A 12601-nucleotide genomic window follows, 5' to 3' on the forward strand; every position below is an offset into this window, starting at 1 on the left:
TTTAGATTAACAAAAAAACGATTTGTGGAAACCAGTTACACAGTTAGAAAAAGAATTAATGTCTAATATAACTTGAATGAATTTATCTTAAAAACCTAAAGGGCTACAATTATAGTTACTTTAGGTTCAACACACTAAATGTCAAGTTTATTCAAATCTTTCATGAAATAAATTTCTCTGCCCAATTATTTTGCCAAGTTCAACTGTGAAATAACATTGCTTTCACATTTTGTAGTTAAAAGAGACAGTTCTTCATGGTAACATGTAGAACATTCTACTGCAGCTTCTGAAGTCATTGAATAGGAACTGAATTCCACTTCCAATATTATTATGAAAAGGAGCAATACAATGACTATTTAAGGTATCTACTATGTTTCAATGCTGATTATTGTTTTATTCAGACTGTAAAAAATGGGAGTCTGAAGGGTTTTAGCACTCAGATAATGCATGCTGGGGAATCTGCCACTTTAGTTTCTTCAAAGCTTCATTCACTGAGTTGAGTGAACTTTGAGCAGCTTGTTTATTCAACTCACGATGAATGTTTATCTGTTTGACAGGTATGTCCACCAGCTCTACATCCTGGTCAACTGTTTCCTCAGACCTTTGAGGATGGCTGCCAGCTCCAAGAAACCCCCCATCAGTCATGATGATGTCAGCAGCATCTTCCTCAACAGGTGTGTATATTTACAGCGTATTAATGTGATTGACCTTTGCTTTTAATTGTTTTCATTATCCTTGCAGCACAAGCAGAGGCAGATGCTGAATGAACTTCTTTTTCATTTTTTTTTCACACTGTATGTACATGGCGTCTTCAGTGAGACCATCATGTTTCTACATGAGATTTTCCATCAAGGCTTGAAGGCGAGAATAGCCAACTGGCCAACGCTGGTGCTGGGTAAGCTGTTACTTGCTGACACAAATACACACTGTGTGCATATACGCTGTCACCCCTCAGTTACATCAAGGTCAGGTTTTCAGTGGCCCTCCAAACCCTACTTATCTCATTCAAACGTCAGCCTTGGCGTTTTATGGCCCCATTCGCACACATAGACATGCATGTGCTCACTTTCTTATCTCGACCTGCAACATGCACACTCATTGTGTTGACAGACAATGACCACTCAGACCAAAAGGCATCCCACCATTTCACCTCCTGATACACAAGCGCCCTCAACAGATACGCATCACCTGCTGCTGACTGCTGAAAGACAGGGCAGCAAATTACTTGTGGCAAATTTAAAAAAGAAAAGGCGCCACTGATTAAACATGTCATCCTTATCTGATTCCCTGCTTTAGACACATGCTAAATAAAGATTTTTTTTACAAACAGTATGTTTTCTGTAGTACATTTCTGTAGTATTTTTATTTTTTAGTACATTATCAGAATATTTAATCCAAAACCAGTAAACCATATGCATAAATAGATACAAGTATTCCTTTTTTAACCAACTTGAAGGTATTTTATTTTCTGCAGTAATAAATTTCTGCATGTGGTTTTACTCTATCTTGCATGATTTTGATACTTTAATTCTTTCGTAGCAATGACCATTCAAAAGCCTTATGAGCCCTGATTTGGTTTGACTGCAGTGAAATAGGAAAAGTGCACAGCTGTGCAGCAAGTGGGCTTAATTCTTGTCAAATACGGGTTTAAAACAGCAGATTTACTGTGATACACATGAAACTCTTCACAAACAAGAAGTAGAATAGATGACATGAACCAGAGTTAGACTAAAGTTACTGTAAAAACAAGAAAACTAGATTTAAAATAATATAAACATCTCATCTCATGACATTACATTCAGGTGAATATTTGTCCACTAACTGGCAAATTGACAAACAAACTCTCCGATGGTCTCTCCTTTAGTCCTCACATTGACCAACGACGTGTTTTTTTTTTTCTAGCTGACCTTTTTGACATCTTGCTCCCGATGCTGAACATCTATCAGGAGTTTGTACGAAACCATCAGTACAGTCTTCAGGTTTTGGCCAACTGTAAGCAGAACAGAGACTTCGACAAGCTCCTCAAACAGTACGAGTCTAACACCGCATGCGAGGGAAGGATGCTTGAGACCTTCCTCACATACCCCATGTTCCAGGTAGAGCACCAGAAGCAGCACGCATTTGTTTCAACAACGCAGAAGTCATCTTTTTTGTCACATTGCTGTTTTCTACTAATTAGATCCCCCGATACATCATCACCTTGCATGAGTTATTGGCACACACACCTCATGAGCACGTTGAGCGCAAGAGTCTTGAATTTGCCAAGTCCAAATTAGAGGAACTGTCCAGGTAAGTGTCTGGGTCACACAATAATAAGCTTTCCTAATACATTTTAACACTGACTATTGATTTTATTGATTTTGTGTGTGGCCAGAGTAATGCATGATGAGGTGAGTGACACGGAGAACATCCGCAAGAACCTGGCCATAGAGAGGATGATAGTGGAGGGATGTGACATCCTGCTTGACACCAGTCAGACCTTTGTCAGACAGGGTGAGTCTTTAACAGCACACAATCACTTCTATATTCTCATTATTATTATTATCTTTATTTTGCCATCACCAGCCAGAAACGACAAGTGGTTAAAGTGACAGTACCATAAAGATACTTAAAGTCATGCAAAATCTCTCTTCTGCTAAGTGCTCTTGAGAAATACACTGTTGTTGGACCACCAGTTGATGTTTTTCCTTGTTGCCCAGGTGAAAACCGAAAACATGGATGCAAAATTATATAGAAATGTTACCTCTGACATGTCCATGTTTGTGCCGCGTAGCCCACAGCTTTTGGCAGCTTAATGCTATGTAATGTAATCCATGTCCCTCCCTTTCAGGCTCCCTGATCCAGCTGCCATCAGTGGAGCGAGGAAAGTTAAGTAAGGTCCGTTTGGGTTCTCTTTCCCTGAAGAAAGAAGGGGAAAGGCAGTGTTTCCTCTTTACCAAACACTTCCTCGTTTGTACACGAAGTTCTGGGGGGAAACTGCACCTTCTCAAGGCGAGAACACTATTACCTCTGTCTTAGTATACCTCAGTGGCAAACTTGTATTTAAAATCGTAATAAACTGTATTTTCTCTTAAACTGTCACAGCAAGGTGGAGTTCTGTCCCTAATTGACTGCACGCTTATAGAGGAACCCGATGCCAGTGATGAGGAGTGTAAGTTTGCTACTTTTACACTTAGGCATTTATTTATTTTTTTCCAAGGTGACATACACAAGTGAGGAATGCACACACACACACATACACACAAACACACAGCAGGAGCAATTTGCAGTTCAGTGTCTTGCCCAAGAACACTTTGACATGTAGACTGGACGATCTGGAAATCTGGAAAGTACATACTCTGCAATTAGTGGGCAACCCACTTAGCCATTCACACTTAACCTTTAGCCCTTTGACAGACATGGGAGGGATTGTAGAGCTCAATTAGCGTGTTTAAGTAGAAAGGTGCTGTTGATTTGACCATTCTGTAGGGGAACCTCCTAGCAATTGCTACAAGAAAGTGCACGGATGTGAACAGTGGTGTGACGGGTGTCATTTGTGGCTGATCAAAAATTAGTCACGTTGCTGGTTCATCTGGTATCTGCACACAGAATTGTATAGCATATTAGAAAAGGTCTGATCTTTCTGATGCCGTAGAAGGCAGATCTGCATGTAGATGGAGGAAATGTGGTCAATAAAACTTAGTTGGTCGTCAACAGTGACCCTCTCCCCCCAGATTTCAGGCAGACTTTGTGTTAACAGTCACTGAAGGTCCTAAGTGGATGCTGATGCTTTGCCACATACAGAGGTTAATTTGCTGTCAGATGATAAGTGTCCAGAAATTACAGTCCTTTAAATATCAGATACTCACCCCTTTAAATATCAGGTTTTGACCTTTAAACATTACTGGCCCATGATTTTTTTCTCTGAGTTTAATGTGCAAATCGAAAGATTGATTAAACACTTACACACACAAGAACACACACACACACACAAACAGACATCAAACAATGTCAGTTCTTCACGCACACTTTTTTCACTTACAGTAAATCTAACGACGGTACAGAATGAATATAGCCGGTCTGCTATGCCTTTATGTTCATATGCATGTGCACAAACACTTTTTTGCAGTTAGGGCCTCTTTGCTGTTAAAACCTCTTTATTTTTTTTCCTACTGTACAGCTAAAGCCGGTGGTCAGGTATTTGGACAGCTGGACTTTAAACTTGTAGTAGAACCATCAGATTCGCCTCCATTCACTGTGGTTTTGCTGGCGCCATCACGGCAGGAGAAGGCTGCATGGACCAGTGATATCAGCCAGGTAATGCACAAAGTCGCACAAACAATCACCTAGATAAAAACAGAATAACAAGAACGTCTCTGCTGGGCATTGAGAAGGCTTGGCGATAAGTAAACACAGACGACGGTGCAATTCTCTAGGGCCAAGTTCAGCTCACAGTCTCCAGTGCTTCACAAAGTAGCATGATACAAGACTGTCACACTGGATCATTTTTATCAAACAAAAACAAATACGCAGACAGTTTAAAATGGCTTTTTAAGTATTTTTTCCCCAACCCAAATGTTTTATGATGTTTTAATATTTTCTCCTCACTCTACCCATTCTCTCTGTTTCTGTAGTGTATAGATAATATCCGCTGTAATGGCTTGATGACCAGTGTATTTGAGGAAAACTCCAAAGTCACTGTGCCTCATATGATCAAGTAAGTATGTTTGTGTGTGTGTGAAGAGCAACACTCATCTCTTCATGCCAGTGTTGCAAAACATACATTTATAATGTAGCACACCTGGGTGAAAATGTTACAGTTGTGTTCATGTACCGTAAACCTTAGTCTGTATGTTATGTATTATGCTTCTTTGGTATCCACTTTTGTTTCTATCAACCTTCTTTGAAATATGTGAGTTTTCTATTAATTTCCCTCTTTTACTTGGCTGGTTTTTGCTCAGCTATGATTTCATAACCTTCTCCTTGCTTAGCAGCCCAGCAGTCACCCATGCTTGGTTATGTGTGTGTGTGTATGTGTGTACGTGTGTATCCATCAGATCCGATGTGCGTCTCCATAAAGATGATGTTGACATTTGCTTCAGCAAGACGCTCAACTCCTGCAAGGTCCCCCAGATCCGCTATGCCAGCGTGGAGCGGCTGCTGGAGAGGCTGACCGACCTGCGTTTCCTGTCCATAGACTTTCTCAACACCTTCCTGCATACATACAGGATCTTCACCACGGCAACGGTGGTCATGGACAAACTGGCCGACATCTACAAGAAACCCTTCTCCTCCATACCGATCAGGTCAGATAACGCATACACATTAAAATAAAGATGGCAGACAGAAACATACACAGTTATTGAGGTTAGATGTGTCCTTTCATGATTTTGTGCTCAAACAAACACAAATACACCCAAGATGCGTTGAATTTGTGTGTTTTTTGGACTTGGCACTCCTCATCCACCTCTGTCCACAAGGTCAAATGCATGCTGGCTGAAAAATATACCAACCTGTGTGTACAGGCCAGCAGAACAGATGCTTCAGCACAGTTTGTGGCACAGTTATAGGAATATATCTCTCTCTCTACTCATTCTCTCTTTCACTTATTAGATGTTTGGCTGCTTCACATTTGTGTGTTTATATTTCTGCCTTTGCTTTACTTGGATTTTCAGCTTTCTTTTTTCCTCTGCCATCGGGCTAAATGCAGTGTGAGGCCTAAGTCACGCTGGCCTCTAGACCCCCCCTTGGAGGTGGGGTGTGTGGGCAAAATAATTTTACCATTATATTTTTAATGCCACTCCAGATGGGCATGAGTGTCTTTTTAAAAGCATTTTCTTCAGAGAGACTGTGGAATAAAAACTTAAAGAAGATTAAAAGAAGATATAAAGAAGATTTAAAGTATCCACATGGTTTTGTTGATACTTTTTCAATTGTGTGTATTTATATTTCAAATTTTTAAATCAAACATTAGTGATCTATAACTGCTAATCATCTCTTCCGTATGATTAGTCTGAAAATTCACATTCAGTGCCACTTTAGATGGTTCAAATAGACAGAGAAGTCTTCTCTTTTATTCTACCCTGCCTCTGATAGAGCGTCTGCAGTCTCCTGTTAACGACACACATGTACACGCATAAACTCACACTATCACATATTTTACCATACATGTAGCTCTCTCTATTTTTGCATTCGATTTTTCTCCCATGTGTTTGATTTACGTCAATATCTAAGAGACTGAACTCACACTCACACACTTCCTCAAACACACCTTTTACCCTATCAAGACATTCAATCATCCTTCCATCATCTTTCCTCAAACCATCTATTATCTCTGTCACATCTCCTACTTGCATTTTCATGTCTCAGTCCAACTGTACACACCCATCCATTTAATAATTTTTCTGTCATCCATGTCCCTGTCTCTTCATGTCCCTTCTAACTACAGGGCACAGTACTACTCATTTGGTCTGTCCATGTCATCCATCTGTCCTGACTACAGTCTGAAGATCAAGAAGATAGCCGTGGATCAGTCCAAGTAACCAACTGTCTCTCTCTCTCTCTCTCTCTCTCTCCTCCTTCTTACTGTCTCTTTCCAGCCTGTCTTGCCTGTTCTTCCTCTTTTTGCAGTCTTGGTCTGACACTTCACTGACGCATGACCTTTTTTTTTACTTCTTACCCGCCATCTATCCTGTTAAATGAATGAATACCAACTCACTGCACCTTGTAATTTCACCAGTTTGAAACATGCTGGGTTGATGACAGGAAAATATTTTGGAGCCAATCTGCAGCTGGTCTGTTGCATGATTTCTCACTGGAGTGTCACTTCCTCCAGGCTGTTTTATTCTCTTTGTATTCATATCGATTCCCTTTTGACATCCCTCTTGAATCCCCTTTGTATCCTTCTCCTAAGCATCTACTGCTGCTTGCTTGCTCTTTTTCCACTTTTCCTCTCTGCCTTTCACGTATTTTACCCTCCACTTTCCTCATTTCATTTCAACCCCTCATTTTTCAATCTGGGTTGCAATTTGTTCATCTATTTCCTGTGGAATAACAGGCCTGTGTGAATAAATGATGGCTGTGTTTATCTATGCACGATTACTCCTCCCTTGACATAGCTCTGTACAGATGACTCTCTGAGCTGAGCAATGATTATGTCATCACAAAAATTATAACCAGAATGCTTTTCGATTAAACCCATTGCACTTTCACTGCCTCATGAACAAAGAATTTAACGTTTGCAAATGTAATCTGCAATGAAATCCATTTGTATGAAGTCAATACATTTTTGTTGACTTTGATGCCCCTGTGTTTTTGATCAGGTACGAGACAATTTGGGGGAGTTGACGTTTGCTGAACAGTTCTAATTTATGCCCACAAAATGCTGAGCAAAATAATAATAGCGGCAATTTAGGAATTTTTAGGGCAGCTGTTTCCATTCAGTTTTTAAAAAATATTTTTACATGTCTCTGTTGCCGAGGTCATTAACTTTATAATGTTCAGACTGGAGTCAAAAAGCACTTTATAAAATTCATATGGCAAACATTTTGCATGTTATAAATAGTAGACAGAGAGAAGCCATCAAATTACAGCTGTCACCAAAAATGATAAATGAAACATCTGTCTCTTTATCTGACTGTTTCTCACTATTTTAAGTTGGTTTAACTCCGCTGATATAGCATTGATTCTATAAATTCCACTGGGCTGAATATCTGCATAACCTGGTGATGACTCTCTGTGAGTCTATAATGATGAACTACCCCTTTCACATCAAATTCAGTAATTTTGTCCTTCATACTGATGAAAATAATGATGCTGCTTAAGTTTTTACTCACTTATCCAACTACTTTGTTCTTTAAACTGTGAAACCACATAGGCCTGATTTTTCTCTACGGTTCATCTGATGTTGAAGTAAACACCCTCGAATTAATGCTGAAAGTTAGTCCTGAAATTACAGATACGTCATTTTATTATAGAGAGAGAGTAGACTATTAGCTATTAAGCACTAAAAATCATCAAAATGCATCTTCTTTTAATTCTTTCTGTACCGTACACGTCCACTGATAAGTTAAGCTCAATCAGTCAGTTTATTACGATCATAAACCGGACCTTTATTTCTAATACAGCAAACTTACTGTATGTGGCACAAGCTATTTGCAAATCCAATTTTAAATTTTTAGTGTAGACTAGAGGTCTTTTTTGAGATGTTGCAACTAGACAGTTTCTTTTCATCTTTTCCCCCTTTTCCCTGAACTCACTCTTTATTGCTTTTTTAATATCCTCTTTTTTTTTGCTAACATATTGCATTTTCTCCGTCTCAGGTCCTTGGAGTTGTTCTTTGCCACCAATCAGAATAACAGAGGTGGTGAGCACATAAACGACAAATCTCCTCGTCTCTGCCGCAAGTTTTCCTCTCCGCCTCCTCTGTCCATCCCATCCCGTACCTCTTCCCCTGTCCGTACCCGAAAGCTTTCCCTGCACTCACCAATCATTGGCAGGGTTGGAGGTCTCGACTTAACCAGTCCTCTGTCGAACTCCAGCATCAACAATAACTCTTCCCAGTCTGCTGCCAGTAGCCCCACATCTGCCAACACCCCCCTAGCTCTGACGCCTCAGACCCCGACTCCGACCGCGTCCTCTCCTCCACCTCCTCCCTCTTCTACCTCTCCCCCACCCAACAACTCCAAGTCACCACAGGACCAAGCTCCTCCCATTCCCTCTTCCCCGGACCAGAGTCCCTGCTCAACTGCAGAAGGGGAGGAGGTGCCCAGGATCGATCCTTTCTGTGGCAAACTGCGACGGAGCATCCGCAGAAGTAAGTTTGTGCCAACACTGATGCTGTGGCAAAGAGCTTATAGCTCAGACCTTTAAGGTTAGGTTAGGTCCTTGTTTAATTCATCTGGTTTCTTTTAGCTGTCTCTGAAGTGACAGAAGAAAATAAAAAGAGAAACAAAAAGACTGACAGATTCCAACTTGTGATAACTCAGTGACACTTAGTAAACATACTGTAGTGGAGAAGAATTTCCACTTGATATGAAGGGGGAGTCTTTTGCTTTAACGTGTAACTACTGTGCATCACATAAAGTTTCACCTTTCATCACTGCATCATGCATGGCAAACATCAGTTGTCTATTTGATTGATATTCACTGAATTATAAATTAGAATTATTATTATGTCTTTGCTTTTTTTAAACGTACACATCAGTTTTATGACTAAAGCCTCTCATTAAACAAATATGGTAGCAGCAAAGGGAAAAATGACTGAAAACGATATTTTAAATATTGAAATTTAATAAGTAGATTTGAATCTGTAAAATTCAATCAAAGTCCATGGCTATTTCCTGGCATGAATATTTTAAGAGTTAATTAATGCTTCTTCTTTTTTGTATTTTCAAGTAACATTCAAGGTGGAAACTTTCTGAGTGTATTTATTACTTGTTAAATTAGGTCATGGTTGTTTTATTTTTGTAATAATAGTAATTATGTTTAAGTTAGTTGCCACCTCCATACCCTCACAGTTTAACAAGTTACTGTCTCAGTAACTGTCGTACGTAATGGTATGGTTCTTCATGTCAAGTGAAGACCTAACTATGGGCCAGGTCTCCCCGGACAAAGAGGCTGATAATCTCTGTGGCATCTGCCTGGTTAATTAGGAAAACTAAGAAATGTAAAAAGAATGCAAATCTATTTGAATAGTTTACTTCATGTGACTGAACAGTCAAGTCAACTTAATAGCTTAAGTTTCCTGAACTTGTTTTTTAGGTTCAATTACATGAGCGTTTTATGTTGTACTGGGTAGTGTACTTTTTATAGCAACTTGCTATGTACAAATTGACAGCATACACACTTTGCTTTGTAGGTATGTGAGCCATATATTGTATCTGTGATCGACTGAACACTGCATACTGACTGAAAGTAAACATGCCGAGGTTTATTGGCAAACTGAAATCTTTATGAAGAGCTGGGGTTTGCTCATCAAATGACACAGTGTGAAGTCTTTCCTGTAGGAGCAGAGCAGGCGCCTGGCGGGACATCATTATTGTCTACTTGCATTTGTGTGCTGCAGTCAGCCACTGCACATGCTCAGATCGTTTAATAGCGGCATTAAAACAGCTCTCTCAGACTGAAGAGATAGTGTTAGGGAAATGGCACAACAAGAACAAGCTGCAGTAAGACCTCATCCACATGCACACACACATACAATCAATGCATATGTCTGTGCATGTGCATGTGGGACAGCTGCTAACCACTGACAAGAAACAAGAACCATTTACACTTGGACCATTCTGTCACTGCTCCAAATATAGCATTTGATTTTCTTTGGCTATGAATCACACAGTGTTTTTTTAATATAAAGGCTACTCTACCTATATAAATATACGTAAAACTATTTGTATGTTATCTTTGTTGACTGTTAATGTTCCCATTTCTTTTTCACAGAGAAATTAACAGTGTGACATTCTTAGCATATATTGATGTCATCATGTGAAACCTCCCACAATTAGTCAGCCTTTCTTTCAAGCTGTCCCCAAACAAAAGTTCTTTTATATGAAACATATGTATATAAGAAACACAGAGATACATAGTGGAACAGTAAGTGCCTCTGGGCTTCCAATTAACAGGTGCTGTATAGTCTTCAATGTATTCAGGGCGAAATACAAACACACACACACACACATATATATATATATATATATATATGTGTGTGTGTGTGTGTGTGTGTGTGTGTCAAACTAACAGCAAAATATGCTTACAAATGTTTTTTAATGCATGATTAGTTACCAAATACCACCTGATTTGATGTCTTACACGTTTGCACTTTATTTTCTGTATACTATATAGTGAATATAATATTTTTCTATCACTTATTTCTTGTCTGTGTGTGTGTGCATTTGTGTTGGAGAGCGTGTGCAAAGGATAATAATTTGTATGCAAATGTAGTGCACATTTGCCTTATATCACCAACAGGCCAAGCTTTATGGATGCAGATACACGCACATGCAAATTCACTTGTACGCAGGTAAAAAGTGTGCAAGGAACAAAAACAAGTATTGATGATATTTCAAAGCCATGCAGAGTTAACTAATGTATAATTATAACTTGTTTTCTAGTAGGACACAGTAATGGCCACTATCATAACCACTATAATCTTCATTTTTGTTATTCTTGTCCTTCTCTCTCCTCTTGTCTAGCTGTACTTGAGTCAGTGTCACTGGAGAAAATCATGCCAGAATCTCCCCAGAGCAGTGAAGCAGGAGACATGTCTCCATGTCGCTCTCCTTCGACACCTCGACACCTCCGCTACAGACAGCCTGGAGGTAAGACTGTGGGTGTTTGTGTGTGTATGACTCATAACTAGACCACAGTACCATAGCCAGAAGCCTCTGCAGTGGGCAGTACTGTGCCCACTGACAGGCTACTCTGCAGAGCCAACAGAGGATCTCTGACCCTGGGGGCTGACATCTTTAGGAGAGCAGCATGATACACAACTCAATAGTAGACAAGGGCATTAATGTGTGTTTGTGAGAATGCTTTTGTATAACTGCAGGTGTCTCAAGATGTTTTTTTCCAGGTGGACCCAGTTAAATAGGCTGTCAGGAGTCTATCACAACACAGCTTCAGTTAGGATGAGGATGATGGTTTTAGTGGTGATAGGTGGAGAAGGTGATTACAGATAGGATTTCTGAAAAGGATGTTTAGGACCTTTACACACATCACTGTGTGTGTGTCACGATTCTGTTCCATGTGTTTAGTTTGTCACTGTTTTCCCCAGCTTCACTTCCCGTCTCCACTTTTTACTTTGGCAGCCCCTCAGCTTACTTTCACCTGCTCCTCTGTCCTTTTAAACTGGCCTCCCCTCAGTTCCCTGCCAGCTCGTCTTTGTTGACATGTTGCATGCCTCCGGATCTTTTCTCCTGTTTCTCTGTTCTGCCCGCTCCCCGTATTTGGACTCTGTTTCTGCCATTTTGGTCTGAGGTTTGATTATCCATGTCAGTCAGCCTCGATTTTGAGCTCCGTTCATTTATCCCTGTTAATTTAGCTTTGCACCAGTGTGTCTTGATGATATCAGTTACTGTTCTGTCTGATCCCTGTGCGTATACAACCTTTAGTTGTTGTCTACTCCTGATCCTGGTTGTTTAGTATGTGTTAGTTAGTTATCTTCCCTAACAGTTATAGCTTTGATTTAGTCTTTTTCCTCTCTGTGTGTGTAATCTCCTGTCCTCCTTGTGGAGTTATTTTCAGATGTTTCACCCCCCTAGCCCTTGCAATAAAACCCCCTTAACATTAAACCTGTCTCCTTACTTAAATACTGAATACTAAAACTTTGACAGTGTGTGAAAGTAACGACAACGTTTATGATTCAGAGCTTTATAAGTGATGACAAAGATGACAACATATGTAGGCTACTGGTTATTTTTTCTGCCATTGTTATTCTGCTTTTGTTTTCTACTTCGTATTATAAGCAATTGTTGTATTATTTTTAGTTTTGCTTTGTGCCCATTCTTCTATAAATATTTTATCAAAAGATTAAAAAGCAATTTATGTTTTATCTATAAATATCAATCACTAAGACTGACACATTATTATCCATTTAACTATTTTAATGATAAATGTTTTTAAA

At 39.6% G+C, this 12601-nt stretch overlaps 1 protein-coding gene across 8 annotated transcripts in view; it reads left to right on the forward strand.

The window, feature by feature from the left end:
- Nucleotides 1–12601, forward strand: part of rasgrf2b (Ras protein-specific guanine nucleotide-releasing factor 2b) — a 45765-nt gene that overhangs the window by 23943 nt on the left and 9221 nt on the right. For 4 of the 8 annotated variants that reach the window (XM_067521967.1, XM_067521971.1, XM_067521973.1 and 1 more), the window contains exons 6-18: nt 558–674; nt 816–895; nt 1903–2096; nt 2180–2289; nt 2375–2493; nt 2831–2991; nt 3085–3151; nt 4160–4296; nt 4614–4696; nt 4971–5285; nt 6428–6517; nt 8301–8794; nt 11172–11297. In XM_067521967.1, coding sequence (XP_067378068.1) covers nt 558–674; nt 816–895; nt 1903–2096; nt 2180–2289; nt 2375–2493; nt 2831–2991; nt 3085–3151; nt 4160–4296; nt 4614–4696; nt 4971–5285; nt 6428–6517; nt 8301–8794; nt 11172–11297 — 2093 coding nt within the window. The remainder of the gene's footprint in view (nt 1–557; nt 675–815; nt 896–1902; nt 2097–2179; nt 2290–2374; nt 2494–2830; nt 2992–3084; nt 3152–4159; nt 4297–4613; nt 4697–4970; nt 5286–6427; nt 6518–8300; nt 8795–11171; nt 11298–12601) is intronic. The other 4 variants (XM_067521969.1, XM_067521972.1, XM_067521970.1 and 1 more) reach the window with 4 other exon arrangements.

The sequence above is a fragment of the Channa argus genome, chromosome 11 (assembly GCF_033026475.1).
Source record: "Channa argus isolate prfri chromosome 11, Channa argus male v1.0, whole genome shotgun sequence".
In the NCBI taxonomy this organism is placed as follows: domain Eukaryota; kingdom Metazoa; phylum Chordata; class Actinopteri; order Anabantiformes; family Channidae; genus Channa; species Channa argus.